At 43.2% G+C, this 13,679-nt stretch overlaps 1 protein-coding gene across 1 annotated transcript; it reads left to right on the top strand.

Annotated features, from left to right (window-relative positions):
* Positions 1-1,007: 1,007 nt before the first annotated feature.
* Positions 1,008-13,202, top strand: SSBP1 (single stranded DNA binding protein 1). Its single transcript, XM_034403020.3, has 7 exons — positions 1,008-1,109; positions 2,834-2,895; positions 4,855-4,909; positions 5,023-5,163; positions 6,707-6,794; positions 9,002-9,090; positions 12,998-13,202. The coding sequence occupies exons 2-7, from the start codon at positions 2,872-2,874 to the stop codon at positions 13,048-13,050; spliced, it is 450 nt and encodes a 149-aa protein (XP_034258911.1). The 5' UTR covers positions 1,008-1,109; positions 2,834-2,871; the 3' UTR covers positions 13,051-13,202.
* Positions 13,203-13,679: the final 477 nt, after the last annotated feature.

Genomic DNA, 13,679 nt, shown 5'->3' with positions numbered 1-13,679 from the left:
GAGGGGGGGAGGGTGAGAGAAAGAGAGAGAGGGAGATGGAGGGAGAGGAGAGGGATAGAGGAGGGGGAGAAAGGGATAGAGGGAGGAAGGAGAGGGGGAGGGGAGAAGGGAGGAAGGAGGAGGGATAGGGGGGAGGGGAGGGAGGAGAGAGGAGGGGGAGGGAGGGGAGGAAGTAGAGGAGGGGGAGAGGGAGGGAGGTATAGAGGGAGGGGAGAAGTGAGGGAGGGGGAGAGGGAGGGAGGGAGAGGGGAGGAAGGAGGTGGGAGAGACGAGGGAGGGATAGAAGGCGAGAGGAAGGGAGGGGAGGAAGAGGAGAGACTGGGAGGAAGGAGAGGAGGGGGAGAGGGAGGAGGAGGGATAGAGGGGAGGGGGAGGGAGGGATAGAGGGGGGAAGGTGGAAGAGGGGATGAAGTAGAGGGGGAGAGGGAGGGGAGAAGTGAGGGAGGGGAGAGGGAGGGAGGGAAAGAGAGGGGGAGAGGGGAGGAAGGAGAGAAGAGGGGGAGGGAGAGAGGAAGGGAGGGGAGGAAGGAGAGGAGGGATAGAGGGGAGGGGGCGGGAGGGATAGAGAGGGAGGGGAAGGTGGAAGAGGAGGGGGAGGGAGGGGAGGAAGTAGAGGAGGGGGAGAGGGAGGGGAGAAGTGAGGGAGGGGAGAGGGAGGGAGGGAAAGAGGAGAGGAGAGAGAGGGAGAGAGGGGAGGAAGGAGAGAAGAGGGGGAGGGAGAGAGGAAGGGAGGGGAGGAAGGAGAGGAGGGGGAGAGAGGGAGGCAGGGATAGGGAGGGAGGGGAGGGAGGGAGGGAGAAAAGGAAAGTTCTCTTTTAACACTACCAGCACTTCCCCTCTGAAGATGCGCTGCTGAATAAGGGAGTTCAACTCAGCAACGGTTAAAAAAAAGCGAGTCGCAGCTCGAATTTCCGGAGGAAACGGAAGCTGCCGGCGATCTCGCTTCCCCACGGGCCCTTCTATGCCACGGCATCTCTATGGCGAGCCTCCTTCCCATTGGGTAAATTCCATACAGGAAGCGCCTGGGAGTCACGTGAGGCTTTCGGACGCGAGACTTTCTAGTAGTGTGTTGGATGTGCGCGCCGAGGCGTCTGCTGGAAAGCAAACAAGTGAGTAGCATCCGATCGAGGCAATCGGTGCGCAGGGTTTCTAAGTGAGCGGCGGGAGGGAACGGGAGGGACGGCTTCTTAAATAATATTGTTTGCGTTTTCCTAATCCGGCATCCCGGCATATTATACGGCTGGTCTCCAGCGAATGCAAACAAGCTTCCCCAGTAGGTGTCAATATAACCCCCCCCCTCAAATGGGGTGTCGTCTTGTTATGTTGGACTACAAAGCCTATCGTGCCTAGCCGGCATGTTGGCTGAAGACGTCCGCAGAGGACGAGGGCATAGATAGAGGGCAGACCACGTGGTCCCGAGGGAAAAGAATCCGCCGCCGGGAGGCTTCGCTTTTTCCCCTCCTCTCTTGCAAACACGTGGGCATTAATTCCACCGAGGCGTAGCAGATAAGAGGGTTTAATTTCCTGAGTATTTAGTGGGAAGCGAGTTTCCTTGAGCCCTACAACTTTGCTTTCCTTTAAGCTTCGCTTGATTTCGCAAGTTTCTGCCTAAAAAAAGTTGTTTTTGTTTCACCAAGAAGAAAATGATTTCAAAGTATACTATTTGCTAAGATATGAACTATGGATGAAGGATTATATCAAGTCACAGAGATGACCCAGATTTAACATTTCTCCTAACCTGATACTAATATTTTTCCACTTGGATTCTTTTTTTTTTAAGTTTAAGTTTTCTGTCTTTGCTCGGTATCGAATGGGGCTACAGTCCGTCCCCATCAAAAAGGTCTTGACTCCAGCTCTGTTGGAAATCTTGGTGCGACTTTGATCTTGCACAGGGATCTACTTTTTGAGTTAATTTTCTTTATCAAATCAAGACAGCTCTTTGATCGATTGTGTGCCATCAAGTCGTTTTCCCCTCCTAGCAATCAGATACATAGATAGACTCCTCTGTAAGGAGACTAATATGATTAATTCTGATGTTGGTCCTGAAAATGAATGTTTATCAGATATAACTTTGTAATTTTCTGTAGTATACAACTGGGGGCATATTAACTGGAGGAAGCCAAAAACTCATACTGTACATGACTTCTGGTTTATTTGCCCAGGACTGGGCTGTAACACAACCTATGTGAGTTATAAAACACGAGGTTATACTTTAGTGTGATGCCAGAGCTGTTTGGTTCATACAATGGATGAAGTGAAAGCAAAACAAATTATATTATGACTTGGAACTATGCATGAGCTCAGCTAATGATTGATGTTAAATTATTTCTTATCTCTTTGCCCACCTAAGTTACAGCATATGGAATTGGATTGATGCATGTTTCTTGGTGAGGCATTCTTTATTTTTCTTTTCACTTCTTGTTTCTTTTCCTTTGTGTTCTATTTTTATACCCAAGTATCTTTTTTTAAAAAGATGCAGAAATGAAAGCCGGGCTATGAAGCCCAGCTGCACAGGATGCTGCTGTAATGAATAAACAGTATTCTGCCAAGTATTTTTGAATCAAGCTCATTGCTGGAGACTTTATCTAAGTCCAGTCCTAGGTTAGCAGAAGGAAGTCTTAAGGAACTGCATTTTTTTCTTCAGTTTACTTCTCTCCCTGGACAATGCTGGTTGAAGCATTGATAGAAGAAGTTAGAGGTAATGGTATAATACAGCAATAGGATTTGAGGTTGTGATGTAATGAATTAATGATCCATTGTCAAGCTTTGCTTACTCCCAACATTAAACTGTTAATTGGAAATGGACTGTTTTAATATTTTCTTTGTCTTTCAGAACATCTCCAAAAGTAATCAACAAATGAAACAGCAACAATGTTCCAGAGGTCATTATTTCAGGTATTCCATTTTGTGATTTGGGAGACATGCTTTTATGAAAACTAAGTATTCTTTATATCTTCTTATCATTGGGCTTTATTTGTTGGGACTGCCTGTCCCATCATCTTTAAACAGTATGTCTATTGACCGAATGGATTTGGAGTTACAGAAGCTAGAGTACATGGGGATGGGAAGGTTGAATAATGTCAGTCATTCATGGAAATGCAGATCAGGAGATTCCCCCCCTCCCCCCACAGGATGACTAGAACACACTTTATTGAGATAGTCTATAAGTGTTTTTCAAACTTTAAGATGTGTGGGCTTCAACTTGATGCTGGCTGGGATATTCTGGGAGTTGAAGTCTACACAACTTAAAAGTTTCCAAGTTTGAAAGAACATTGGTGTATTTTAACAGAATCTTACAAGGCTCAGTGTGATATATCCCTGAGAATCGGGGAAGAATGTGCTTCAGTCTCCTCTTAATATTTTTAATAATGTATGAGATCTGAACTTGTGGAGTGGTGCAGTGGCCTAGAGGTGGAGCTCTCACCTCACAATCAGGAGGCTGTGAATTCGAACCTAGGCAGAGGCAGATATTTTTCTCTCTCTGGACAAATGAGAATATAACTGTTGAACAAAACTCCTCATTGGTGACAGGAAGGGCATCCAGGCATTAAAACACTCTGCTATCTCCATTCAGTTGTCCAGATTCCACCCTGCAAGGGATTATGGGGTCGTTAAATGAAGATGATGATGAGAACTGCACTTGTAAAAAAAATAAATTTGCAGGCTACTCATTAACTCATTTCCTTCACCTTCTGGACCAGAGAAGTAGCATAGTAAGTAAATAGCAATTTGAAAAAAAGGAGTAGTAATAGCTGCTGGATATTTATATCTGGCTCTCTGCTAACTTGAAACCTAGTAGGTGTGATAGTGAGGAGGAAGATGAGGAAAAGCAGTCACTAGTGATGGCAATAATGAAGAATAAACTTGGAGGCATAAGTATGGGGCCCCTCACCCCATCTCTTCATAATCTAAACCAGGAGCCAGTGCAACAACTAGAACTGAATTTGAAATGAATTGGTTCAGAAATGAAGGAAGAAGAAAAGTTTGAATAAGGAAGAGGAGCTATATTTCTTCCTCTAGAATAAAATTCAAATCAGTAGACTGATTTTGCCAAAGATCAGGTTCACAAGTACTATAATGTGGTTTGTTTAGTTACTTGAGGGGTTAGAATAGTGCATGAATCTAGTTGCTGTGATTTGCAGGTCCTAGTTTATGGCTCAGTATTATGAGTGAAGAAAACCTATATTGGATTCTTCAACAAACAGATGAAACTAATCTATGGCTTAACATTGGTTAAAATCTATCCAATGATTTTCCTCTACTGTGCACATTTTCTGCAAGATTTTAAATGTCCATTTAAAAAAACTAATCTGCCTGCCTTCTGAAATTGGGTAGCAATAGGTATCTGACTGTTGACTGAAAAGGTTGCTCTTATTTCCTGAATATGGGCTTTTAATTTGGAAGGCAATATGGCTCCTGTTTTCCAATCTAGCTACCTAAAGCAGGCATTTGCCTGTCCTGCCATTTCATAGGCCCATTGCTAAAGTATGAGAACCCTGCTCACGGTTAGATCTTTGATTAATCCTTGTGTGTCTGTGTATGTCCGCTAGTAAATATATCAGCATGGCTCACAGCTGCTAATATGGGGATAAGGTGACTGATCACCTATATAAAACAGCAACCTGATTGTGTATTTTCCCCTTCAGCTGCCTGTTTTCCCCAGTTGTGTAAGGTTCACTCAAGGAAAGTCCTTTTGCAGCCTTCCCCCATATAGTGGAATGGCAACTCTCAAAGGCAGAGTGGCTGTGCTGGATGGGAACTACAATCTAAATGTAGTTGAGAGAATCTGTTGATTCTCTCTATGGAATGATGCCGGCGATTGGAATGGCTGCCTTATGTATTTTCTCTCTCCAGGTGATGCGCCAGTTTGTAAGACATGAATCTGAGGTCTCAACAACCCTAGAAAGATGTAAGTAGCTTCTCAAGGGACGAAGAATGGGGGCCTGGCTTCTTAGGGTGATGTGGTCGCAACACATCTTTTATGCATTCTTCTTTACTATCTGCTGTTGATGTTTTGTTTAGCTTTAAATCGTATCCAACTGCTTGGTCGAGTAGGACAGGATCCGGTCATGAGACAAATGGAAGGAAAAAACCCTGTCACAATTTTCAGCCTAGCCACCAATGAGATGTGGCGATCGGGAGAGAATGAGGTGGTTCAAGGAGGTAAGTGTGTGTAGCAATGGCATGTTGACCATTTCGGCATTAAACTGAATTTTGTATGGGCTCAGTCTCCTTTAAGACTGTATTGTAGGAAGTTAGCACCCACCCCTCTCCTAGAAGCATGAAATACTATGGGAAATACTAAAAAGGCAGAATATTATATTTCCCTAAGTGAGAAATGGAGAAACAAGTTTATTAAAGACAGAAAGCAGATTCAATCTCCTTTCCCCCAGCAGATGCTCAGGCCAGCTTTTAGAAATGTAGATTTGGTAATCCATTCAAGACATGATACATGATATTTTGAAACAAAAGCAGAATGATAGGATTAGCCCTCACTCAAGATCCAACACAGGACAAAGCCATTAAGCCACAATAGGACTTATTGCATCACCCACAGAGCAATTCGAAGCAAACAGTAGCTCAGACAAACACCTAGGATTTGTACTTTTCTTTTCTTTTTTTTTTTGATTTATATGCCGCTCTTCTCCGGAGACTCATGGCGGCTTACAATGCACTAAGCAATAGCCTTCATTCTTTTGTATATTTATACAAAGTCAGCTTATTGCCCCCACAAACTGGGTCCTCATTTTACCTACCTTAGAAAGGATGGAAGGCTGAGTCGACCTTGAGCCTTGGCGAGATTCGAACCTGCAGTAATTGCAGGCAGCTGGTCTTAATAACCAGCTTAATAACAGGGTGCCTTAGACCACTGAACTACCAAGGCTCTTTGCTGGCTCTACTTTGCCTGTTGAGCCAGCTATGACCCCTATATAACCCCTACATGGCCCCATGGGAGTCTGACAACAGCCAATAGAATACATGTTCTTGCACAGGAACAGGAAGCTCAAATACAAAGCCCAAAAGAAGGTATAAAACCCCCCCACTCTCAACTCCATTTTGTTCAGCTACACCAGAACCGCAAACCCCAGTGTCCCCTGGGGCCATTGTAGCAGGAAAATAAGGAAAGTATATACTTTTTCTCCACTAGGGATAATTAAATGTCTTGCCATTTTGGAAAGCTCTCTAAATGGGATTTCTCCTAGACCTTTAATGTTCATTTTTAATATCTTCTCTTCTTGCCATCACCTGCTAATGGTTTTCAAAATCTTGGAGTCTTGTCCTAGCAACCAACTGATTAAAAATGCCACTGTTTGATATTGTAGTGATGCCACTGGTTGTGCAAGACCAAATGCTTATCTGCTGTGGCCTAGAGGTGGAACTTTTGCCTCACAATCAGGAGGTTGTGAGTTTGATCCTAGGTAGAGGCAGATGAAGGTTCTCCTGCTTGGACAGGGGGTTGGACTAGATGACATGTAAGGTCCCTTCCAACTCTGTTAATCTGTTAAATGTGCCATCTTGAGGGTGGGCCAGATTGCAATGGAGGCTTAAAAGCCTGAAATCTGAATCATCATGCCACCAAATCTCTGATACTCTGGAGCTGCAAACTGGGATCTGAGTTGCCCGTCGCTGCTATAGCCAACACTTGGGATATATGCAGGATCTCTGGTTGTTGCTAAAAATCTTTTCTATGTTTTATATGACCTAGATGATGTTACGCAGAAGACTACATGGCACAGAATCTCCGTGTTCAGGCCGGGGCTGAGAGACTTAGCTTATCGGTTTGTGAAGAAGGGGTAAGTTAAACTGAGATGTAGATGTTGGGTGAACTTTTTCCAACATGCTTCATTCTAATAAAGAGTTTATTTCTAGCATTCCAGGTTCATAAATCATGTCTTGCCTAATGCTGTCTGGGAGGAGCTGGCTTTTCTTGAAACTCTAATCATCTTCCCAATGATAGACTCAAAGGGTGGCTATATCTTATTTATATTGGATGTGCTGTTTTCTATGGTACTCTGGTCCTTGGTACTGCTCTGTGTGCTGGAGTGAGACTTACCCAGTTGGTCTAGGCAAAAAAAGAACAGTTTATGAGAGATCCATTTTCTTTTAGCTTAGCTGGCTGGGGAATTCTGGGAGTTGAAATCCACCCACCTTAAAGTTGCCAATGTTAAGAAACAATGCCTTAGAGCAGGGGTGGGCAAATGTGGCCCTTTTACAACCTGTGGACTTCAACTCCCAGAATTCCTGAGACAGCCAAGCTGTGGATTTCAACTCCCAGAATTCCGAGACAGCTTGGCTGTCTCAGAAATTCTGGGAGTTGAAATCCACAGGTTGTAAAAGAGCCACATTTGCCCACCCCTGCCTTAGAGCATTGATAGCGAACCTATGGCATGCGTGCCACAGGTGGCACGTGGAGCCATATTGGTGGGCACGGAAGTCGGCAAATGTGCCGTTTCCGGCCTCCGGGGAGGGGTGGGGAAGGCTGTTTTCACCCCCCCCCCCAGGCTCCTAGAAAACCTTGAGCCTGGGGGGAGAGAAAAACAGGCCTTTGTGTCCCACCGGAAGTCGGCAAACGGGCCATTTCCAGCCTCCAGGGGAGTGGGGAAGGCCGTTTTCACCCTCCCCAGGCTTTCCCCTAGAAAGCCTCTGGAGCCTGGGAAGGACAAAAAACGGGCCTACCGGGCCCATCATGCCATCACGTGCCAAAAGCAGGGAGGTCACATGCGCGGGGGGCGGGGCGCATAGAATTATGTGTGGGAATGCACGTGTGCAACCCACCCCTGCTCCCCCTGCTTTTGGCACACGATGGCAAAAAGGTTAGCCATCACTGCCTTAGAGCAAAGTTGTTGTTTTTTCTTATTGGGGCTGGTGGTAAGAGGAAAAATTAGGCTACAGCTCTCTACCATTTCATTTTTTAAAAAAATTCCTCAGTGGGAAAAAAGTTAGGAAATTAGGTGAATGCATATGGTTTGTTGTGGGCCTGATAGGATTATTTTGGCAGTCCCATGTGCCAAACACAGCCTTGGCAATAATAATTAAAATTGTCTTCTTTGATCTTCTGTAATTCACATAATTAATATATAAGCAGCGGGCACTGATGGCAGCAGTTAAATACTGATTTGATTACAAGGAAGTAATTTTCCAATTAAAGAGGAAGGCAAAAGTTTTACAAGATTTGAAACTTACTTAGTTCAGCAAGAGATTTTAAAGCAAATATCCCCAAACTTAGAGAGTGCTAACCCTAGCATATTTCAAAATACACTCAGCAGCTGTCCTTGAAGAAAAATCGCTTCTTCTTTTAATAGGAGTAGTTGAAAATACAAGCTATGCATAGTTGTGGTGCCCATTTTATAAAAATGCCCAGCTACATTTTGTTTCCCTAATTAATTAAATTTCTAAGTCAGTTAAATTCCTGTTAAGTACCATTGCTGGTAGTCACCCGGTATAATTCAACTTCTTTGAATTAGCCAAATGTTGTTTTATTGTATGTAAAACCTGTCGTAACCAGTTGCTTTTTTTATTGGTTATGTTCTTTTATTTTGTAAATTTTAATGTTTATCTTCAAGTAAAATTCTGCTCCTTAACTATAATAAAAAGCTGGGAGCCAGTTTGGCCTAATAGGGCTAGCCCAGGGGTCTCCAATCTTGGCAACTTTAAGACTTGTGGACTTTAACTCCCACAATTCCCTAGCCAGCAGCTGGCTGAGGAATTGTGGGAGTTGAAGTCCACAAGTCTTAAAGTTGCCAAGATTGGAGACCCCTGGGCTAGACAGTGGGAGACTGTGAGTTCAAGTCCCACCAGTTGGGTGACCTTCGGCTAGTGTGTCTCTCAACCCAATGCACCTCACAATGTTGTTATTATGTGGAAAATAGGAGGGAGGGGTATGGGGTGTCCTTGTGCTTATTTGTTAAAAAATAATAAAGGCGGAATATGAATAAATACAGGAAAAATAGAGAAAAAATGCCATTAATATGCTATTATTTGTATGTTTGGTTCTTGACAGTGCTCGGATCTACGTGGAAGGAAAGATAGATTATGGCGAATATATAGATAAAAACAACGTGAGGCGGCAAGCCACAACTGTGATTGCAGGTAAAAAGTTTTGAAATGCAAATGGTAAAAGTTGCAGATGGATGTTGCTGCCCATTGCTCTTAAATTTACAGATTATTAGGCCATACTTGAATTCCCCTTTCCTCCACTAGATGTCTCTCTTGGATGGCTGTTCTTTAAAAAGTCTGTAGGAGCACTAAGTTCTTAATGCAATGTTCCCTCTTAAATTACAGCCCTCATCCTCCCCTACCATGCTGGGTTGGAGACTATGGAGGTGGAAGCCCAACGTATCTGATTGATACAAGACAGTCAAGATTGTTTGTCTGAGAACTGACAACCTTGTCACTTTCTATCTTGCAAAGAATGAACATGTTGTCTTTGCTTTGTAAGGGAAAGTAAGCCGTGGCTAAAAGTTCAGATACAGGCGTGTAGCAGGAAATACTTGAATGTCTGCCTGGGCCAACATTGATTCGTCTTCCTGCATTTTCTCTCTGCTGGGTTTAGTGAGAGACTTTAAAGGCAGGAGACTTTAAAGAGAGAGACTTTAAAAGCAGGAGAAGAAGGAAGGAAAGGTTATTTTTACAAAGTTAAAAGCTACAAAAATGTTTAAGAAATAGTAAAAGGAAAAGAATATGAGAGGAAAATAGAAAAGTAGAAGAAAAAGTGAACCAAGAAAAACATTTTAAAAAGTGACATCCAACGTTCTTTGTAGCAATTACAAAGTTAACCCTATTTCTACCCTACCAAATTATGTAACATAATTCCGTTCTTCCCATATAGAACCTTTTTTAATCAATAAATCCAGAAATCAACAGCTCATTTTTAGCCATTCTCAGTGAAAAGTCCATAAAGAGTTTCAGGTCCTTTGTAAAAGTCGTTGTTGTTATTCTTTCCTTTAACCAAACAAATCAATTTTATAAGCTCTGCCATGTTCACAGTTGGCTCCTCCCATGAAAGTATGTCTCTTCAAGTCCAAAAATGACAGAATTGGTGATGCTCTTTTATGGACCATCTTTTCCTAATGATGTAATGTTGTGTTCAGGTTCTTCTGGCTCTTTGACAAACGGGGGGGATTAAGAGTGAAGAAAAGCATTGTATTGTTGTTCTAGAGCAGTGATGGCTAACCTTTTTGCCATCGCATGCCAAAAGTGGGGGGAGTGCAGGGGGGGTGTCGCTCGCGCACGTGCCCACACCCACAATTCTATGCGCCCCACCCCCTGTGCATGCGCACGTGACCCCTCCCCCCGCATTCCCCCCATTTTTGGCATGCATGGCAAGGTAGGCCTGTTTTTCGCTCTCCCCAGACTCCAGAGCCTTTCTAGGATGCTGGGGAGGGCGAAAACGGCCTTCCCTCCTCCCAGAGACCCTCTGGAGGCCGGAAACGGCCTGTTTGCTGACTTCCGGTCCCATCGGAAGGCCCATTTTTCACTCTGCCCAGGCTCCAGAGCTTTTCTAGGAGGCCTGGGAGGGCGAAAATGGCCTTCCCCCCCCCCCCCCCGAGGCCTTCCAGAGGCCAGAAACAGCCTTTTTCCTGACTTCCAGTGGGCCCAAAAGGCCCAAAAATCAGCTGGCTGGTGCGTGCATGCATGTCGGAGCTGAGCTCGCATGCCCACTGATACGGCTCCGTGTGCCACAGGTTTGCCATCACGGTTCTAGAGCCTGCAGTTTGAAGCAATATTAACATGGAATTTTGGAAACCCTGGGTTAGACTGAGTGAACATTCTGGAAGAGAGAAATGACAAATATTTCCACACTGTTGTCCAGACACCACATTTACAAGTGAGTTTGACTTGAAGAAGACTATTACATCCCTATTTTGGAGGTGGTTTGCTCTCCAAGCTTGCCATTTAGGCTCTCAACGTTTTGTTACCATGCTAGTGGTACCATCAAGTGGGACTTTGGTAGAAAAGGAGCTGGTCGGTTCCATTGTTGATTGATCGTTCAAATGATCCAGTTTCTTACGTGTTCATTTGCTGGATTTAAATTAATATGTTTATTAATCGCCCCTTTTGTAGAATGCCGGGCTTCAGTAAATTCATGTGTGTGGCGAGTATTGGCATGGCCGATGACCACACCAGCACACAAGACATATATAAGCTAAAGAGGAATAGAACAAGATATTTCTAGCAAAGTGCTACTGATGATGTTACCTAGCCTGGTAATGAGATGTTCTGAAACTGAATGGTAAGCCGGGAGAGCAAACCACTGCCAAAACCTAAAATCCAAAGCTACAAGTATTTTCTGCTTCATCTCTATTTTTTTAAAAGAGCATAAGATAACGTGCATCTTTCTACCTTTTTCAAACTCCTCCATAGCTACCTTTTAACTCTCTGTTCAAAGACTGATGGGCAAGAGAAGAGAAGGTCCCCATGAGCTTAACAGTGAAGTAGGCACATACAGTTGGGACTTCTAATCCCATGATTAATCATTATTTCACTGGCTTATAGCAGGGCTATCAAATTGCTGGCCCGCGGGCCAGATGCGTCACACGCTGGCCACGCCCATGCCCAGTTTATCAAAGGGGAAGTCCCGATACATCACATGATGCTGGCATGACAACATGAGTTTGACATCCCTGGCTTATAGTAATTAGCCTGAAGATACTTCTAAGCAGGGAGTGATCATTACCGCAAAAAAAATGCAGTAGTTCCCAGAAAATAGTTTCAGTTGTGGATTTTATAATAATAATAATGCAGCTCACGCGGCTTATGAATTGTTTTTATTTTGTGCCTCCCACCCTCTGCAATTAGTACTATATGAAGAATCCGCAATGTACTTTGAGCCTGAACTGGATGGTTGACTAGACATAGCAAGTTGTCTGGTGCATGTAAAAAAATTCCAGTATCCTCAAGTACAGATAGTCCTCAACTTATGCTCACAGCCGAGCCCCAAATTTCTGTTGCTAAGCAAGGCGGTTAAGTAAGTTTTGACCCATTTTATGACCCTTCTTCCCACAGTTAAGTGAATCACTGCAGTTAAATTAGTAATATGGTTGCTAAGTGAATCTGGCTAATCTGACAGCCAAGCTGTCTCGGGAATTCTGAGAGTTGAAGTCCACAGGTTGTAAAAGGGCCACATTTGCCCACCCCTGGGCTACACCATTGACTTTGCTTGTCAGAAGGTCGCAAAAGGTGATCACATGATCCTAGGACTGCAACCATCATAAGTATGAGTCTGTTGCCAAGCATCTGTGAATTTTGATTATATGATTCCACGGACTGCAACAGCTGTAAGTTTGAAAAATGGTCATAAATCACCTTTTCAGTGCCATTGTAACTTCAAACAGTCACTAAACAAACTGTTGTTAAGTTGAGGACTACCTGTACAAATAATCTGTAAGGCAAGTTGGAAAAGATAAATCTGAAAAAAATGAAGTTGCTGCTCACCAAATCCAGCAATATATATCTATATTGTAGTCTTGACTGAGCTTCTTATGTTAAGGAATTTGCAGAGTAACCCTTGAATAGCAAGGGTGTGCACATGAAAGCAATTGAGAGTAGTTACGAATAAACACAGTCAACACACAGATAAACTGAGTTGTGTTTACTTTCAGGAAATAGTAAGGCACAGTCCAATAAACAGTCCAGGTCATACACATATAAATCAGGAGATAGCCAAAATGACAGTCCAGAGATAATCCAATAACGAAGTCTTCTTACCAGTCGTCGTAGTCATTCACAATAAACAGTTCTTCTGGATTTGCAAACAGTAGCATACAAAGATATCAGAGAGCAAGAACAGCGAAGAGAACAAACCATGTTTCTAGCTCCCTCTTAAGGAGATTGGCTACAGAACTAACCAATCAGGACACAGTATGATGCAATACAGCAGTCTTAAAGCTACATTGATGGTTTATATATTGCCAACCCAACAAGTTAGGTAATAGTCATTTCCTAACAGATACGTCTTCAAATGTGTGATGGTGTCTCTTATTGTTTGTGCTTTCAGATAACATTATTTTCCTGACCGATGCTAAAGATATGTTTCCTGAGGCGACTTAAAGAAAAAGAATGAAGCAAATGGGATTTGGACTGAGGGTTAAGCTGTTCTTTTTTCTCCCTTTTTTTTTCTTTTTATTGTAAGCTTTTCCTAATACCATAATCATGTCTTTGTTGTCTAGGCTGATAAAAATAATTTTTTTGTACAAAAAGAACATGTATTCAATTTCTTGCTCACTGCAATCAAGAAATTCTTAGCAAATCATCGTAATAAATCATCCGGAGAACAATTACGTAACAGTAAGCAGCTCTACCACAGATCACTTTTAAAATACAGTAAAATAGATGGTGACATCTATGAATCAAAGGCTCCTTAAACAATTCTGCTTTTAATAATTTCCTGAACCTGAACATAATTTTTTCTTTGTTCAGGCTTTTGACATATGTATGTCTCACTTCCCAGAAAATCCTTTGAGAGAGAAAGGTCCATTATTGTTTGTTTCTTCGTTTTGGCTGCTTTGCTAAGTGTGATGCAATGAAAGTTAAATGAGAAGTGCACCTGTGCTGATTGGCCAGCCCCAGAGCCAAATTATTTAGCAGCATTGATGTGCCTTCCAGTGATGACATGACATTTCTATAGAGCTCTTGTGCTCTCCAAGTTTCGTTGTTTGTTGCAGATATTTCATTACCCA

This window comes from Pantherophis guttatus, chromosome 7 (assembly GCF_059756535.1).
Source record: "Pantherophis guttatus breed Tessera chromosome 7, ASM5975653v1, whole genome shotgun sequence".
NCBI lineage: Eukaryota > Metazoa > Chordata > Lepidosauria > Squamata > Colubridae > Pantherophis > Pantherophis guttatus.
Note: the sequence above shows the minus strand (reverse complement) of the source record. Positions and strands in the feature narration are given on the sequence as shown.

Excerpts from the sequence above, each read along its gene's own strand:
- SSBP1 (XM_034403020.3), top strand. The coding sequence starts at position 2,872 with ATGTTCCAGAGGTCATTATTTCAG. Across the intron at positions 2,896-4,854 it reads TCCAGAGGTCATTATTTCAG|GTGATGCGCCAGTTTGTAAG; the intron begins GTATTCCATTTT and ends TTCTCTCTCCAG. Across the intron at positions 5,164-6,706 it reads GAATGAGGTGGTTCAAGGAG|ATGATGTTACGCAGAAGACT; the intron begins GTAAGTGTGTGT and ends TATATGACCTAG.